At 43.5% G+C, this 18,942-nt stretch overlaps 1 protein-coding gene across 1 annotated transcript in view; it reads left to right on the forward strand.

Moving 5' to 3' along the window:
• Syne1 (spectrin repeat containing nuclear envelope protein 1) overlaps window positions 1–18,942 on the forward strand; it is a 364,140-nt gene that overhangs the window by 232,710 nt on the left and 112,488 nt on the right. The window contains exons 94-100 of the mRNA XM_090337945.1: window positions 5,814–5,981; window positions 6,194–6,355; window positions 8,246–8,440; window positions 10,333–10,506; window positions 12,704–12,895; window positions 16,501–16,635; window positions 17,976–18,085. Coding sequence (XP_090194071.1) covers window positions 5,814–5,981; window positions 6,194–6,355; window positions 8,246–8,440; window positions 10,333–10,506; window positions 12,704–12,895; window positions 16,501–16,635; window positions 17,976–18,085 — 1,136 coding nt within the window. The remainder of the gene's footprint in view (window positions 1–5,813; window positions 5,982–6,193; window positions 6,356–8,245; window positions 8,441–10,332; window positions 10,507–12,703; window positions 12,896–16,500; window positions 16,636–17,975; window positions 18,086–18,942) is intronic.

Genomic DNA, 18,942 nt, shown 5'->3' on the forward strand with positions numbered 1-18,942 from the left:
GGTGTGAATCTTCCTCATTGCATTTGGTTTCTGGGCCACCAGGTGCTGCAATTGCGCAAATAGGACTGCTAGGTGAGACCTCTGGCCCAGCATGTCATCCCCTTTTCCTGTGCTAAGGACAGTGAGATAAGCAAAAAAATCAGGTCGTGGGAATTGTAGCCTAAAAACGCTTCTTTTAAACAAGACTTCCTTGTTGCTTCCATTCCACCAGTCAGATCAGATAGGGTCCTGCCTCCTAAGAGCAAATGAACGGCATCTGTCACACTGTCATAAAAACAGCACAATTCTGGAGTGAGCTTTACATTCATTGAACACAGTACTGACATTTATCACACAGAAAATGTGTTCATTGTGCTATGTTTTTATTTTTTCCTTTTTATTTATTGATTGATTTATATTTGTGGTCAGTCCTGAACTCAGGACTTGAACTCAAGACCTAGGCTTAGGTTAGCCCTCTACGTCTTGAGCCACAGTGCCACTTCCAGTTTTTGAGTGGTTAATTGGAAATGAGTCTTACAGGGACTTTTCTGCTTGGGCTGGCTTCAAATTGTGATCCTCAGATCTCAGCTTCCTGAATAGCTAGGATTACAGGTGTGAGCTACCAGCATCTGGCTGCTTTTGTTTCTTATAACATGAAGATTATATATGGGAACAATTATGAGAATCATTATGAGCTACCTTCTGTTATACAATGCATTAAGTATATTTTTTCTAAAATTATACAACCAGACTTTTAGTGAAAAATACAGGATACAATTTTTTAAGATGCATTTATGATAACTCAAATTTTAGTGCATATTAAACAATACTGTATTTTGCTAAGCCAAAGCAACTTTCAAAAATTTTAATTATAGGACTATGAAATTACATGTACTTAAAAGAACTGAACTGTATTATCAGAAAAACCACTAACCCATGCAAATATCTTATAAGCTTGTCTTTAAATTTGTCAGTCTTTTTATTTGAAGTTCAAACGTTCAAATTAGGACTTCAGTACTAAACAGAACCGTGGTCACAATCAAAAGGGAATGCACAATTATTCAAACCTTTAGGCAGTGCAACTTTCCTAGTAAAAATCAATATGGCTCTGCTTGACACAAACCCTTGAGTTGGGTCTTGCAAATGAACCTACATAAAGGTGACAGTAGCCTCACCCAAAGGACCTTAAATTCCAAAGAAAAAGACTAACAGAATGAATAATAACAAAAGTGGTAATAATAACAAAAGTGATAAGCTAGGAACGGGTAAGTAGCTCACTCTAGTAATCCTAGGTATTCAGGAAACTGAGACCTAGGGATTGTGATTCAAAGACAACCTAGACCAACAAATGTGACAGTTAACTAGCAAAAAGCCAAAAGTGGAGGTCAGGCTCAAATCCTACAGTAATAGCCTTAAGTGAAAAATCTAGACAAGAACTCAAGGACCTGAGTTCAAGGTTCAGTACATGCATGCACGTGCGCGCGCATACACACACACACACACACACACACACACACACACACACAAGACCAGATAAAATTTAAAGGCATAACAAAAGGGTAATGTTTAGGATGTCCTGAGAGATGAAGGCAACTATATTCGAAACCTGATTTAAAATACATAATATATGTTGCTCATCCTTTGACACAATGCTCGTCTCTGTACTCACAGGTTCCTAGAACTAGAGACACCACTCCAATCAGCTGACCACTATATTGAAAATTGTTATATACTATGTACAATTATTGAATAATATTGAGTTTTAAGAGACTAATAGTCAAATTATAAGTCTACATGATGCCTATTTGTTTATTTTTTTATTAGTGGTACTGGAGTTTGAACTCAGTGTCTCATATTTGGTAGGCTAATGATCTACCATTTGAACCTTACCTCCAGCCTTGCTTTATGCTGGTAATTTTGGTAGTGACCAAATTAAAAAGCTTGACCCATGGCCCGGGAATTTGGCCTAGTGGTAGAGTGTTTGCCTAGCATGCATGAAGACCCAGATTTGATTCTTCCATACCACGTACATAAAAAAAAGCCAGAAGTGGTGGTGTGGCTCAAGTGGTAGAGCTCTAGCCTTGAGGAAAAAGCCCAAGGACAGTGCTCAGGCTCTGAGCACTGGAAAAATAAAAAGCTTGCTTCAGTGGAAGCTAAGTAAATAAATTTTGCTTGGCATTGCTTAAATAAATAAATGTGGTCACTATCACCACGTGTTATTCCAGTATAGCAATACAAACGAGAAGACGTGGAAGCCCTGGGAGCAACAACTGACTAGAGAAGCCCTGGACAATGTGTTGGCAGCATTGTCAAGGCCCAGCCAAATATAACTGCTTCATGAAAGCACAGCTGTGCAACAGCTTTTGCTTGGGCTGTAAGTAGATCCCCATTACATAACAAACAGAGCCAAGTCACAGCCAGTGGGTTTGCATGCCGGCAGTAGCCCTGAGAAGTGGAGTAAGAATAATTTAGCTCACTCAGGAACAGAACCCTGGGGTGTCTCTGGAGCCTGCTGCAGTTTCCTACTCTACTTTGATGCAAACTGAGACTCAAACTCCACAGAAGCGTTGAGAGAAGAATCACCTTGAATAAAAAGCAGTAGCACAAGAGGCCATCTGGTCAGAAGCGCCCCAGTGTCTCAGCCCTTCCTGCTCAAGGTTGAGTAACCCTGGAGAGGTTCTTACCTCCTATTTGTAAGTGGGAGGTGAGGTTACTTCACTGCCAGACCTAAAAGTAAATGTGATGTTAATTACGGCAGTTCTCTGTAAACCAGAAGATATGGCTTGGTGCTGGTGGCTGGTGCCTGTAATCCTAGATTCTCAGGAGCCTGTGATCTAAGAATCTCTGAAGTCAGCTCAGGCCAGTAACTCGGAAAGACTCTCATTTCCAGTGGACCAGCAAAAATGTCAGAAATGAAGGCATGGCTCAGGTAGTGAGTACCAGCCAAAAGCAATGAAGGACACATCTCCAAGGATGGTCCCTATGGAGATAAGACGATTCACAGGGCTTGGTTTATGTTATCAGATGTGTGTGTTCCTTAAATAGACCTGTGTTATCTACTTCCAGAAGGTGGCATATTTTCAAATCCTTTTAAAATCTTTAATCACATCCTTTTAATTTTCTTTGAGTATTTGTACAAAGGGCTTACTGTTTAACAAAGCAGCTTTTGAATATACCTTGGTCAATGGTACCTCTTTCAACACCCCCCCCCCAGCTTTCCCCCTCTCTTCTCAATTTTGTAGATTATACATTGGATTCTTGTCTGCATCCAATCCTTAAAAAAAAAAATAGCAGTTGTCACTTCTTCCTACAGTAGAGGCACCAGCCATGTGTACAACAGAAAGCCAGAAGAGAAGGAATTTTTAGTAACAAATTTATTTAATTCTAGTTCTTTTGAGGACTGTATTTATATTAGAGGCTTAGTGTAAAAAGAAATTAAAAACATTTAAAGCTATTCTTTTCCTTTGTAATTGCCCACTACCCTTATCCTTGGAAAATGTGCTCTCCACTTCCAGTGGTGACTGAGGTCATGTAGCAAGCTCTAAACATATGGGGCTTCCTCTTATGCACATTACAGAGAGAACATTACAAAGTACAGCAGTGTAGCCAAACACATGGATATGTAGATCTGAAACTTGTAAAGTCACCATTGAAGAGCTGGTATGACGGTACACCCATGTAAGCCAGACTCTCAAGAAGCTAAGACAGGAGGATTATGAGTTCAAGGCCAGCCTGGGCTACATAACTAGGTCTCAGCCAAGCCTAAGTTATATAGCCCGACTTTGTCCACAATCAACACAAACAACTTAAAAAAAAAACTAGCAAAAAGAAAGGTGGAATACCCAGATCATCACAGTAATCACTGGGGAATGATCTAGAAGCTTCATCAGCAACACTGTAAGAAGAAAGTGTAAGCATCACCTGGTAGTTCCCTCTCATTTAGCCCTCGGGTACTCCTCCCCTCCCCATGGTAGCCCCTTGCTTCTGTCACTCAGCCTCTTATAAAAATATCTTGAGAATCTCAGGTGCCTGACTTGCAAGCTGGCCTTACTCTGCTGGCTCATTCCTGGTCTGCGCTGTGGCAGACCCCAAACACCAGGTCATTTCTGCTGCTGATTTCCCTATGGCTGAACTCCTTCTTCGGTAATTTTTTCCCCAGGATGTGCTTCTTATTGAGACTTGGTTATTTTAAATCGATGCACTGATGTTACACATTACAATTATGAGTATAATTGCAATTATTATAATAGTACCGCAGATAGTATTGCTAATTACTTCCTGACTAAACTTTTACTGACAGATAACTATACATAAAAGATATTGAAGCACATCAATAATACATCTTGGTACAGTAAATTTCAATACTAATAAACCACACAATGTTGTTTATAACCCAAGAGATTAAAACATTTAAAAGCTTAAGAATTTAGGCTTTTAAGCATCCACTTTGATGCTATCTTGTGGTCTTGCAGGAAAGGAGTAGAAGAGAGCTATTTGTTACCCCTGTCCTAGATATGTTCAGTTTTCTCATTACATTTCCCCGTATTTAATATTTCATTTGCATGTATTGCTATAAATTATGAACCTAGACACAGTAAACATCGGGCTACAAATGTAAAGTTAGTGTTTATAGATTTACTTATTTTAACAAATGCTTTTAAAATTTATTCAGAACTTTCATTAGGCACTGAACAATAATTTAGTTAAGTAGGTCCCTTAGATTCTCTAATGTATTTAGTACTTAGTCTTCAAATGCTTGTACAACACGTAAATCCTTTGTATTTTCATGTCATCAAATATAAAATAAGAAATAATTTTTGGCCATCTGAAATACTGGCAAAGTTATATTTACCAGGAATTTGGACCAAATGTTTTGTTTTGTTTTGTTTGGGTGAGTTATAGGGCTTGAACTCTGGGCCTGGGCACTGTCCCTGAGCAATTCAGCTCAAGGCTACTGCCCTACCCCTTGAGCCACAACTGTACTTCCCTTTTTTTAGTGATTAATTGGAGAGAAGAATCTCACCATCTTTAGCTGGCTTTGATCTGGGATCCTCAGACCTCAGCCTCCCGAGTAGCAAGGATTACAGGCGTGAGCCAGCACACCCAGCTTTGGATCATATGTTTTATTTGCAGTGAAGCCATCTCCAAAGATTTCCTTTGGAAAATATGTCCCCCCTCTCCTTAACCTGTATCTTTTTATTTTGTAAGTATTTAGTGTTCTAGGAGTTTGGGTGCTCATTTGTGTAGGGGACAACACCAAAGTCAATCTGTCATAGCACCAGAATATTTTCAACTTACAGATCAGATGTCCTCCAATAATTTTTAATTAATATTTCAAAAGGTTGCTAGACTTTCTATTATATATATAATTAAACTGGGAGAGATTGAAGGAAGAGGTGAAATGACCCAAAAAGAAATGCATTCTTTACCTGGTTTATTTAACTGTAAACTTTCTGTACACACTTTTATAATCATAATAAAATTTTTTAAAAATGTGTATTGGAGACTGAGCAGATCTCTATTTGCAGTTCTTTATCTATACATAAAATAACTTTGTAGAAAGAAAATAACCAAGTGGATAGTATTTTCTTATTGTTACACAGAAATAAATATAGCTAAAGTTAATTCCATTATCCAAAATTAAAAATAAAATAATCTGAATACTCTTTGCTTTTTTTAAATTCAAGTATGTACTCAGGCCCTAGAAAAGGGGGGTAAACTCCATTCAGGCCTCAGCTCCAAGAACTCCATTCTGCACAACCAACAGCTCCCAGAGCTGCTTGATGTAGACTGTGGTCTTTACTTCAACTGTAACACTGAGCTTTTCCTCCCAGGACATCGCTTATTACCAAGCTCTGTCTCCTGAGAGATTACAGCTGGATGCTGCCAGGATCACCCCCAGCCCAGCGGCATCTCAGGAGTCCTACGAACTAGGTCTGGAGCCATCTGCTACTGCCAAACTGGGTGATTTGCAGCGTTCTTGGGAAACCTTAAAAAATGTGGTAAGTTTCCTCTCCACCCCCACCCACGGGCCCCCCCCCCCACCAGCTAGGGATTGGTTTCAGACTCACCCACTCCTTGAGTATTATCTTATGCAATGCATGCAGTGACACAGCCAGCCCCCTGTTGGGTAAAGCCAGGAGGAAAGGAGTGTGGTAAGCTAGAAGATAAGAGGTCCCCCACTGTAGCTAATATCTCTTTCTCTCCTGTTCAGATCAGTGAAAAGCAGCGCACCCTCTATGAAGCACTGGAACGCCAACAAAAATACCAAGACTCGCTCCAGTCCATCTCCACAAAGATGGAAGCCATGGAGACAAAGCTTAGCGAAGGTCTCCAGCCAGACCGGAGCCCAGAGAGCCAGATGGCTGAGCATCAGGTAAAAGGGGTGAGGCTTCAGCATCCCGCTTGATGGATGGGTGTGGTGAGCTGCTCCCCACTGGCCATTCTTGTGGAATAAGCAAGATTCCATGCCGTGGTCTAAAAAGCAAAACTGGGACAATGGACCCTGAGTTTTCTTTTCAAAGGCTCCATGCCTCCATGTTGCTTTATTTCTTTTTCTTACACAAAGTACCTTTTCTCACCATTGCCAGATGCATTTGATGTTGTGAGCTCCAGTGTTATGAGAATAAAATTCACTCCAAATCTGCCCACTGTTGTAGTAGCGGGTGTGTGTCCACACCACGATCTTGTATAGTAGACTGTATGTTTCAGCTTTCCGTGGGCAGAGGTGCAGTGACAGCTCCTAGCTCATGGCTGTTCTGACTTGGGTCATTTTAGAAATGGCTGCATAAGCCAGACAGAGCTTCAGCTACATGATGAGAGCAGAGCTGACGATGTGAACCTGATTCAATGAGGTGATGTGGTTTCAGAAGCAGGTATCTGTGGAGATGTGCAGTCCCTTTGCAGACTGGGAAGCCAGCTGCTCATCTGTGTGTCAGGTGTTGTGAGGGGAAGATGGCCCCTACTGCAGCACAGCATGGAAGGCTGGGACAGCAGATAGCAGGGGCAGGAAAGATGTCACTGCTAGATATTAATGAAGACCTGTTGAAAAAGGAAAGAGGCCTGTTGTGGTGGCACATGCCGGAGAATTCAGGCAAAGTCAGAAAATGGCCTAGGGCGTGACACAGGTGGAGTGTTTGCACAGCATGTGAGAGGGGCCGTGTGTGTGTGTGTGTGTGTGTGTGTGTGTGTGAATAATGTTCTTTCCTTCTGTCCATTAGGATCACTATCTTTCCAGCTAGCACAGCCATAGACAAAACTTTAGGGTGCTTTTGTACTGGGGGCCCTCTCAGGATAACACAAAAGATGTGAACGTTTCATCTGAAGCCTGTACCTTGAGCAATAGTGGTTTCATGCCTTTGACACTTTTGTAACTCCTCAAGATAGATATCAACATGAACACTCACCCATCTTTAGGCCTTTTTTTCTTTGTTTCCCTACATCATTTCAGTCATCAGCTCCTTCAGAGCCGTGAGTGACCACAGCAGTGCTTTTCCCCCTTCCAGGCGCCACCCATGCCTCACCTGGCAACTACCTTTCCAGTTTTTCTCCTTCTAGAAGGGCCTCAGGGTCACACCAGCCAGCTTGGCCATTGTGGCAGCCTCCTCACTGTCATCTGAAGAGGCTGGCCCTGTTCACCAGCGAGTTCCCTGCTACTCCTGGCTGCTTCCTGGTTCCTCAGTGCTCTCTGCTCCCGCCCATCCCCAACCTCCTGCAGTTTTCATACAACCACAGTTAGCAGACTGGAAACACCCAGGATCCATGGGGTTCAGAAAACAGCTGCCAGAAATTGAGGACAGATGTCTGTCTTCGAAGGCGCTCCACATTAGAATCGACTGCCGAGAGCAAAGAGGGCCTGGAATCACGTTTTTAGAGCTGAAGAGAGAAACAGAAAGACAGTTCTTGTGTCACACCATGGAAGTGGGTTATAGATTTCTTCTGTCTTAAAATGTGGGGAAGTGATCACTTATATTCCCACCACTGAGGCAGACGAGAGTGAACACACTCCTCGAGTGACAGAGGAGCCGGTCACAAACTGGCTAACTGAAGTCAGTGGTGTCACCATATTACAACCAGAAAGGCCTCGAAATTCCAGCTGGCATCCTCATTTTGACACTCGGGTGAGCAGACCCCAGGTTGCTGGTGCAGCAGTGACTGAGGGAAAAGCTTTCTGCAGAATCACCGAGGACGTGAGGCTCAGCCAGGCTATGACACTTCTCTCCACTGGAAGTCCACCTATGAGTCTGACCCTCAATATCCCCTGCAGGCCCTTCTAGATGAGATCGTCATGCTGCAGGATGAGATCCATGGACTCCAGTCAGCCCTGGCAGAGGAGCTGGTGGCCGAGGGCCAGGAGTCGGACCCGGCGGAGCAGCTGGCCCTGCAGTCCACGCTTACCGTCCTGGCCGAGCGAATGTCCACCATCACGATGAAGGCATCAGGAAAGCGGCAGCTGCTGGAGGTGAGCTGGGGTCTGAGGCTGCCCTGGTGTCCCTGAAAACCCCTCAGGGTCTGGACATGTCACACAGTGTCATTTATGGACACGACCTCACTTCCAGGGTCAGGATGACAGCATGGCCGGTGTGTGGCCACCGTGGTCCTGGCTTGTGAGTTCTGACTGGCTGCAGGACCATATGCGTTCCTGAGAATGTGCTTGCAAATTCAAACTGCCCTGGTGCTTCAATATTGTTGGGTAGAGACACATTTTGGCTACTGTAATGTATGCATTAAAAACTCAGGGATTTTTTCTTCTATTGATACTCTAATTCTTGGTCCCAAGAATGGATAGTATTTCTATAATTTGGTTAGACTCAAGGTCTCAGGAGAGCCTTTACCACACTCGCTCTGTCTCCAGGGCCCAGAATCCTCCTGTACATCACTGGCTCTCAGTACTATGTGAATTGAATATCAATTTGTTTACCTGTTATTAAATCATAATTCACTTGATCATATATTTCATTCATTTTTATTTATTTATTAAAAGTCTTTTACTGCTCTTGGGACATGAACTCAGGGTTGCAATGCTGTCCCTTAGCTTTTTCACTTACGGCTGGCACTCTGCCACTTGATCCAGGCTTCAATTTCCAGCTTTTTGGTGGCTAATTGGAGATAAGAGTCTCAGAGACTTTCCATCCTGGGCTAGCTTCAAATCCCAGCCTGCTGAGTAGCTAGGATTACAAGTATGAGCCACCCACAGCTGACTCCTGTATTACTTATTTTATATATTATCATTGTATCTGCCCCACTTATTAATAATCTCCATGTTAGACTACTTAATAAGAATTTTAATTAAAGACTAATAAATGTCAAATATTTGTAAGATCATTTTCAAAACAAGATATTTAGTACATCTGAAGAGTTAACTTTAATTGGACCTTACTCTGAGCCCTGTCCCTAAGCTCTTCAGCTCAAGGCTAATGCTCTACCACTTGAATCACACAGCGCCACTTCCAGTTTTCTGGTGGTTAATTGGAGAGAAGAGTCTCATGGACTTTTGTGCGCAGGCTGGTTTTGAACCGTGATCTTCAGATCTCAGCCTGCTGAGTAGCTAGGATTACAGCATGAAACACTGGCTCCCGGCTGAACCTTACTTTTGTGGGGTTTCAAAATAGTAAAATGATTGGCTAGAATATTTTCAATGCAAATCATTTTATTGATGGATTGATTTACTGATTTGCTGCTGATCCTGGGGCTTGAACTCTAGGCCTAGGCATTATCCCTGAGGTCTGTTGCTTAAGGCTAACATTCTGCCACTACGGCCATAACGCCACTTCCGGCCTTTTTGGTGGCTAGTTGGAGATAAGAGTCTCAAGGACCTTCGTGTCCAGGCAGGCTCAGATCTCATATTGTGGCCTCCAGAGTGGCTAGGATTAAAAGTGTGAGCCACTGGCGTCTGCTTCAACACAGATTATTTTTAAGCATTGAAAAGCCCAGAGATCTAACCTAAAGTCTGGATTTCACTTAAGATTCAGGAACCCTGAGCCACTCTTTCTCATGAATCTGCATGGTGGCTGCCTCTTAGGTGAGCAAAATCAATGCTCCCTAGTTTGCCGCAGTCCCCACCACTCCCTGCTGAGTTCAGGTGTCTGTTGTCATCTACCAGCAGCTGCCTTATGCTCGTGCTGGGTTCGAATCCTTGGCTTATTTCCATCGTTCCCATGACCAGCTGCTTCTCTAGGTTTGGCATCTGCACGGGTCCCTTTCAGCTGGAAAGCACGTTAGAGTCATGAAAGGATCCTTTCTCAACTACTCATCTCAAGACCCATCCTGCCATGGCCAAGGGGAGGGGGAGGGTGTGGAGGATGTGCCCCTCCCCCCTCCACCCACCTGTGTCCCCCTCTTCTGCGCCTGCAGGAGAAGCTGAATGAGCAGCTGGAGGAGCAGCGGCAGGAGCAGGCCCTGCAGAGGTACCGCAGCGAGGCCGATGAGCTGAACCACTGGCTCCTGAGCACCAAAGCCAGCCTGGATGTCACGCTTGCTGCCCCCAAGGACCCCATGGACATGGAGGCCCAGTTGGAGGACTGCCAGGTAGGCGTGTGTCCGCCTCACACCACACACAAGACAAACTGCAGAAAGGCTTGGGGTACACATCATTCCTCACCACCCATCCTCTCTCTGTATTCAGGGTGTGTAAGAGCTGGCGTGAACCCAAACTCAGATGTGATTTAGGAAACATTAAACGAACAAACTTGTCCTCTCCTGTCAGTGGGCTCCACACTTGACAGAATAGTCAGCTTCTCCGTGTTTCAAAACCGAAGACACCAAACTCCTTCCGGGGTCTGTGTTTAGTAGTTCAAAGGAAATACAAACCAAGTGAGACTGAGCCGCAGGGAGTCTAACCTGGAATCACACACCAGGAAACTTCCGTGGCTGCTCACGTGGGTCATTTTCATTCTGATCCTGGTGTGTTGCTTGGAAATCTTTTGCATCAGTTTTAGAAGATAAGAGGTGAATGGAGCCATTTCCTTTTTTTTAATTTCCTTTTCCTCCTCCTCTTCCTCCTTCTCCTCCTCCTCTTCCTCCTCCTGCTCCTCATCCCCTCTCCCCTCCCCATCTCTGTCTTTGTCTCTGTCTCTCTTTCTGTCTCTATTTAGTTATTTATTTTTTGTGACAACCTAGGTTACCCAGGCTGGCCTAAACTTTTGATCTCTTGCCTCTTGGCCTTTTTGTTTGGAAGGCTGAAATGAATCTGCAATGAATTCTGACAGAGTCCTTTGAATGAGAGAGAGAAAGAGAGAGGGAGGGAGAGAGAACGCATTCATATGTGTGTATGTATGCCAGTACTAGGACTTAAGCTTAGAACTTAGGGCCTGGGTGCTGTCCCTGACCTTGGTTTACTCAAGGCTAGTGCTATACCACTTGAACCACAGTTCTGCTTCTAGGTTCTTGCAGGTTAATTGGAGATAGGAGTCTTATACCCAGGCTGGCTTTGAACTTCCATCCTTAAATCAGCCTCATGAGTAGCTAGTATTACATTTGTGAACCACTGGTGCTAAGCTTTTGAAGTAGAGAATTTTTCACTTCCTCTCATGTTTGATCTCTGGGAATTGATTGAGAAGTACTTACATTAAAGTTTTTATTCTCATACTATGTCTTTAGCTCTTTATTATGAAAATTTCCGCATACATAGCAGAGAATACACATTAGTTTTCTGCTAGAAAGCCTCAGAAACTCAGTTTAGAAAGAAGAGAGGTAGGCTGGGATGTAGCTCAGTGGCAAAGCGCTTGTCTAGCAAGTACAGCATCTTGGGTTTGATCCCCAGAACCAAAAAAAAATAAAAGAAAGAAAAAAAAAGAAGAAAGGTTTGTTTGGGCACACCAGGAGAGATCTTAGTGTGTTAAAGATTGGCTTTGAAGTTGTGGCAGCATGGTACATCATGGCAGATTAAGTGGGGGAAAAAGACTTTCAGCCTCATGATTGGATGAGGACAAAAAGAAAGATCACAACACTGGGACCCATTTAGAGGATTCCCTCCATGACTGAATCCTTCCCAGGGCCACCTGGGAGATTCCACCGCTGTGCACTGACCCCCAGCAGAGGAACAAACCCAGGCACCAGGGTATCTGGGTGTATTCCAGATCCAGGGAAATAATGAACATCTTTAAAAGAGGCAAGGGCAGTAGCCCGAGAGAGGAAAGTCTTCTTCTGGATGACAAGGGGAAGGTGGATGGCATGGTATTCTCACTGTGATGAGCCATAAGCCTCCTAATCTAACACTAAAATATTCTTTAAAAGAGTAATAATGCGATAACACTCTCATTACCTGTTAACTACATAAAATATGCTTCAGTGGATAGGAGAAACTAGACAATATGTGGAGTGGGATAGCACATGCTTATAACCTCAGCTCTCTGAGGGTGAAGATAGGAGGATGGTGGTTTGAAACCAACCAAGGCCAAAATATGAGATTTTTTCAAAAACAAGCAAACAAAAACCTGGGGAGGTGAATCAAGTAGAACAACATTTGCCTAGTAGCTAGGAGATCCCATGTTCAATCTTCAATATTGTCCCTATATCCCAGAGAGAGAGAAAGAGGCTGGGGTGGGGGTGGGGGTGAGGAGAGAGTAAGAAGCCAAGACGATTACAAAAAACCCACCCACTTTTCAAAGCGACAAAAGGCATCTGGGGAAAGCCAGCTTGTCTCTTGGGACGTCCTCTTCCCAGGGGCCCAGGGGACCAGGGGCTAGTGGGATCAGCAGCTTCCATCCTTACCCTGCCATTCCAGAACATGCTGGTGGAGATCGAGCAGAAGGTGGTGGCGCTGTCCCAGCTGTCAGTCCACAACGAGAACCTGCTACTGGAAGGCAAGGCCCACACAAAGGACGAAGCAGAGCAGCTAGCCACGAAGCTGAGGACACTCAAGGGGAGCCTTCTGGAGCTGCAGAAAGCCCTCCACCACAAGCAGCTGGGCATCCAGGTGGGCGCTCCGTGGCTGGCCCCCAGCTCCGGTGTGAGATGAGTTGGTCTGAGATAGGGTGGCGCCTGGGCATTTTCAGCCAATGGCTGAGGATAAAATGCATGACCATTCACATTTCAGCCAGCCGTGTGTTCATACTCTGCCTTTTGCATGAGTTTTCAGCTAGGTTTTATTAAGATTTCTTGAATCCACGGACCCAAAGAGAACAGCCACTGTGAGACCAGAAGCTAAAACTAATCACGATTAAAAATAATCACCCTCCAAGCGCAGGCTGCAGGACGAACGATCTGCGTTCACATGCCTATAATTTTGGTTGATTTCTCCTACATTCTACCCTTCAGATGTTCTCAGATTATTTGATTTCGTGGTCATAGATTCCGTTTGAATTGAATCTAATTCTCGCCATAGAAGAGGCAGAGAGAGGCAAGAGTATGCAACTGAGGACCAAAGTTCTTAAACTTTCATCTGTCTCCCTGGTCAGCTTCTTCATCTTCATCTACTAATTATAGCAAGGCAAACCCCTCTTTATCCACAGGGCTGTGTTCTGAGGCCGTTGTATGTTTTAGCCAATACCCATGAGAAAGTTTCTTGTATAAACTAGTCTCAGCAAGAAGTTAACAGTAATCACTAATAAATTAGAACAGCTTTATTTTGTTCATTATTAATGAACTGTAATAAGAGTCATCTATTCTGACAGAGACATAACAAGTAATGTTTCTGGATTATGGTGGGCGGTAGGTAAATGGAACCTCAGAAGGTAAAACAGTGGATAAAGGGAGATGGTTGGACTTAAACGAAATATCCTGAGAATGTTAATGCAAGTAATGTTCTCAATAGACACAGAAAGCACAGTGTAGGTGACAAGAATAGTCATCTCCCACAATCTGTTGGATAGGGCAGCACTGCTGGCTTACAGAAAGTGTGGGTTGAAGCTGATAAAGTCTAGGGAGGGCCCCAAACCCCGTCCCGTAGTCCCCACCCTTGGTGGCAGGAAGTTGTTTAAACTGAATAAAGTTCTGCCTCTGCTACAGCTGAAAGGTTTCCTAAGGCTACTTCGGGGTGATTTGTAGATACTAAACAATAACAATAATAATATGGTAATATTGAGCTGAGTTGTCATTGGCTATTTTCAAAATAACTATAAATATTATCATCTGTCATCTATCATATTTCTAGCATATGAAATATTGATGGGATTTTTAAAACTTATTTGACATTTTTTTTGAAGAGCTTATTTTTCCACCTACGGGGATAGAAGTCACCCTGTTTATGTTACTTTTTTTTATAATGTAAAGGATCATTTCATGTCATGTAGAAAATGAAAGGGATTCTAGACGTGTCTGAAATTAACTAAAGTTAATAGGGAAAAACACCTTCTATACATCAAATGGAGAATTTAGGAACGTTATGTCCATTAAAGCATTGGAATACCTTCATATTTTTTCTTATTTTTCCTCCTCCTTTCCCTCTTCATCTGGTTCTCTGCCCTGCCCTTTGTCCTTTTCTCTATTCAGAAAGCCATGTACTCGCCCACCATACCACACCCAACCCCTAACACCTTGTGCTTTTTCACCAATTAGACCAGTGTGGTGGGTGGTCAATGCTATTTTCCTCTAGACAGACTCTGGTGAAGCGATGTGGATGAAGAGCACATGGGAAAAGTATCTCTTCATTTCCATGGTATCTCTTTTGGTGAAAGAACTTTAGGGTATTTTTACCCATTAGCATCCACTGTAGGAATGAGTTTTCCCTCTGTCCACAAGAAGCTGCTTTGTGGAGAAATGTCTCCTTTAACATCTAGCACCTCTCAATCCTCACTGATCTAGGGAAAGATTAGTGCCCGGGAAAGTGATCCTTGTCCTATGTCCATAAATAAATAGCTCAGGTTACCTCACCCTGTGGGAATATTAGTGACAGGAGCCACCTTACCTCCTGTTGCCTATGAGAGAGAGAGAGAGAGAGAGAGCACGCGAGCGAGAGCACTTCCACCTTACAGAATACAAATCCATAAATACCATGCTTATGCTCTTCCTGCCAGCGTCTTCCTACTCTGAGGGAAAGACTGAAGTTTGAGTAGATTCTTAATCATCTTCTTGTGATTCAAGTCTTAGTGTTCAGATTGACTAAGTCAGAGAGAAAGTCACTGACCACACACCCAATCAGATGTAGCCACACAGAAATCACACACCAAGCCCGTACCATTTCTTCTGGAGTGAGGCTCACAGTAAGCCTTCGAACCTGCACATTTGTCTGTGCATGTGCGTTGTTCACTCACTGCCATTTGTGACAAGTAGCAATTTGGCGTGAGGAATTTGAAAAGAAGTGTCTCTCATCCGAAGATGGTCACCAGAGCGGAGGAGTTCGTGGCTTCTGAGGGCTGGGGGAAATTTCCAAGGAAATCTTCCAGCCAGGGGCTGAAAAACAGATATTTGCTAAAGAAAATGACAGAGAGGAAGTGGTTTCCTTCCCACAAGGCAAAGTCAACAGGCCAAGGCTAAGGCCACTGTGTTGTCAGCTGAGTGGCTTCCACTGGGGATGACTTGGGTTTAGTGCTCTGAATCCTTGAGCTGCTTTTCTCCTCATCTCATTCTCTGTGGATTCCATTTAACCTGAGCAGCCTGGACAGGACCACCCTTCACACACTGAGACCAAACAGGACGCTCTTAGGAGGGAGACACGAAGGGAGAGACTGGGAGAGAATGAGGGAGCGGAAGACACTGTACAAAAGGCAATGTACTCATTACCTGACTCGTAATTACAATCCCTCTGTATATTCCTTTTAGAATAACTATAAAGTTAAAACATGTTTTTAAGGCTCATCTCCAGAGTATGGCGTCTTCCAAGCTTCCAAGCTGCTTTCCCAGCTTCACCACGTCCCCTGGTCTATTCAGATTTTGAACCAGTCCATGGAAACCGTTGGTCGAGTTCACATACTCAAGGGCCTTGCTCCCCCCACACACAAAGACTTGTGCATTCCTCGCATGCGTGCTGCCTCTCAGTCAAGCCGGCTGTCAGGAGCTGGCAGCATGCCTGGGCACTGTGCCCTGCTCAGGTCTTTCCCCCAGGGACTGAGGGGCCAGTCTAAGGTCTTTCAGAATTCTAGAAGGTAAATTGGACTGTGAACTTACTGCATCTCAAAGTATTGAGATCCTTTTGGGCCAATATCCTTCTGGAAAAATTGAACCACCTGCACATGTGTGTACAAGTGGACCTGGATAGGCAAAAGGGCAAGGAGAGGCAGTGACAAATGCAGTGTGATAATGCTCTACCCAAAAGCCTCCCCCCCATGCCCCACACAACCAAAACCCTCCAAGGATCTAACGTTATCATCTAGACTAATACTTGGTGACCATATATGAGGCCGTACCTCCCTCCAATATTTCTGAATATAATCATCTGCTTATTGCTCTTGCCCAGGGAAATGCCAGAGCTTCAGTTAGTTTTATGGCTTAGTCCTTAAAATGTATGTGCATCTATATCTATATCTACAGCTATGATTTCAGGTCCAAAAGCTATTAATTGGCTGTAATGATCAGAGACCACCTCATTTGGGATAAAGCTTTGCCTGGGTGTCCTCTAACCCTCAACTTCTGTTTCCTGTGAAGCAGGGAGCCACACAAGAGAAGGAAGAAAGTGATGTCGATCTCACAGCCACTCAGAGTCCAGGCGTGCACGAATGGCTGGCTGAGGCACGCACGACGCGGACCCACCAACGGCAGAACAGTCTGCAGCAACAAAAAGTAAGATGTGTCCAACTTCGTCCAAGAACTGGAGGGAAATATTTCGAAAGGACCAGTTGGTTCTTCACTACAGAATTCCTTTACCCTCTCTTTGTGAGAAGCAAGACATTGATCGTTTCAATGGCTCACTCATGATTGCTGGGGTGTTAAGAGAAGCTTCTAGTTAAGGTTACCAACAGTATGGTGCTACTATAATCCCTATCCTCATGGAACACTCTGCTTTCTGATTGGCCCCATTAGAGTCTGTTTCATTCTGATTAAAATGTCAGGAAAGAGACGCTTGAATGGCATATTATTTTCCCAAAGAAATGCAACTTGGCTTTACTTTTGAGTCAAGGCCACCACAAAAGAAGATTGGAAACTGTTGTCTCGTGAGAAAATGGGATTTGGGGTCCAGATGAATGATTTTCCTTGATAATTTAACTTTATGTAGAAGGTGTATTAAAATGCTGTGTTTGCTGGGTTCCAGGTGGCTTGTACCTGTAATCCTAGCTTCTCAGGACACTTGAGAGCTGAGGTTTGAAGCCAGCCTAGGCAAGAAAGCCTGTGAAATTCTTATCAATTAACCAGCAAAAAGCCTGAAATGAGAAGCTCAAGAATAACACTCAAGGCTGAGTATAGAACATGTATGCACACACACACATATACGCATACATATATGCATATTATATTTTTTGCCAGTCCTGGGCTTGGGCTTAGGGCCTGAGCACTGTCCTTAGGTTTTCTTAAGGCTAGAGCTGTACCACTTGAGCCTCAGCACCACTTCTGGCTTTTTTTCTATATATGTGGTACTGAGGAATCGAACCCAGGTTTTTTTAAGCCTGCTAGGCAGGCAGGCACTCTACCTCTAGGCCAAACTCCTGGCCCTATAATTTTTTTTAATAAAAGAGAAAAAATATTTTTTTCTGAGAAGAAAAATCCTTTACTACAAATGGAAAATGAAAACCACATCCTCTGCTGGTCCAGTTCGTAATATGAGTACAGGAATCTGAGAATCCGTCTTGGTCAACTCAACACCATCAGTTCTGTAAGATAAAAGTGCACTTATGACCACTAGAGGGCGCCATTGCCCAACAGATTTCCTTTTCTCCGCAGCAGCTAACCTTTATCAAAGCTGATAAGGTTCCAGCTAGTTTGGAGGGAGCATTGAAGATTTATTCGCAGCTCACTCTTTTATAAAATATGAGCATTTAGAAGTTTATGGCCAAAGTTCCCTGCAAATTTTCTAGAGAGAGAGTAGCATGGTTGTCAACTATGAGTTGTGGACAGTGATCTCAGAAGGGCTGGTCTGTGGCATGGAGGCTCACGCGCTGTTTGCATCTGTCTTTTGCCTTGCACAGGAGCTGGAAGAAGAATTAGCAGCCCAGAAGAGTCTCCTCCGCTCGGTGGCCAGCCGTGGGGAGGAGATTCTCACCCAGCAGTCCTCCGCAGAGCCCCCAAGTGGCCCGGGGTATGTTCGCAATGCCCTGAGCATTCCCCTTAGCACACTTGAAGTTTCTTCTTTGTTTTCTTTTCTTTTGTTTTTAAGAAATATTGGTAGAATTTAGTTGTTTGGTTTCATTTCAGGATCTTGAATGTAGCTGCGTGTTATACCATTTGTTTTGTTTTGTGTAAGCATCACTAACAACAGTTATAGCTAATGAATTTCTCCAGTATGCCTAGCATTTGGCTCCTAAGTCAAATAGGAAATATGTTATGAAACTGGATTGAGAACTTCTTCTTCCTTCTCCTCCTCCTCCTCCTCCTCCTCCTCCTCCTCCTCCTCCTCCTCCTCCTCCTCCTCCTCCTCCTCCTCCTCTTCTTCAGCAAACATTTTTTTATGGAAATTTTACCAACTGAAAATGTTCTAGGAACTTTTCTTTTAAAATCTAATACATTCTTATAAAGAAAACAAGTTCAATGAAGCATCTGTCCTCCTGTCCTACCCAGAACTGTAGTTTGGTAGTTCTCTTGGCAAATAACTTTGGCTGTATTCCCCATTTATGAATCTCCCCCCACCCAGGGATAATAATGTAAAGGAGAGGTAATGTGTGTTAGGAAGATAAGTTGTCTTTTTAAAAATTTTTTGGTAGGAAGTAAAATTCATAATGCCAAATAATTGAAAAGTCAGGAAAAAATAGAAGAAAAATGTTATGTGTAATCTTAACAACTATATATATATGGTATTAGATATATAGTATTATAGATAGATAGATAGATAGATAGATAGATAGATAGATAGATAGATAATGTTAATGGATCTTGGTAGCTCATGCCTGTAATCTGAGCACTGAGCTAATCAGGAGACGGAGACCTGAGGATCCTGCT

Source organism: Megascapheus bottae, chromosome 8 (genome assembly GCF_031878675.1).
Source record: "Megascapheus bottae isolate mThoBot1 chromosome 8, mThoBot2.hap1, whole genome shotgun sequence".
In the NCBI taxonomy this organism is placed as follows: domain Eukaryota; kingdom Metazoa; phylum Chordata; class Mammalia; order Rodentia; family Geomyidae; genus Megascapheus; species Megascapheus bottae.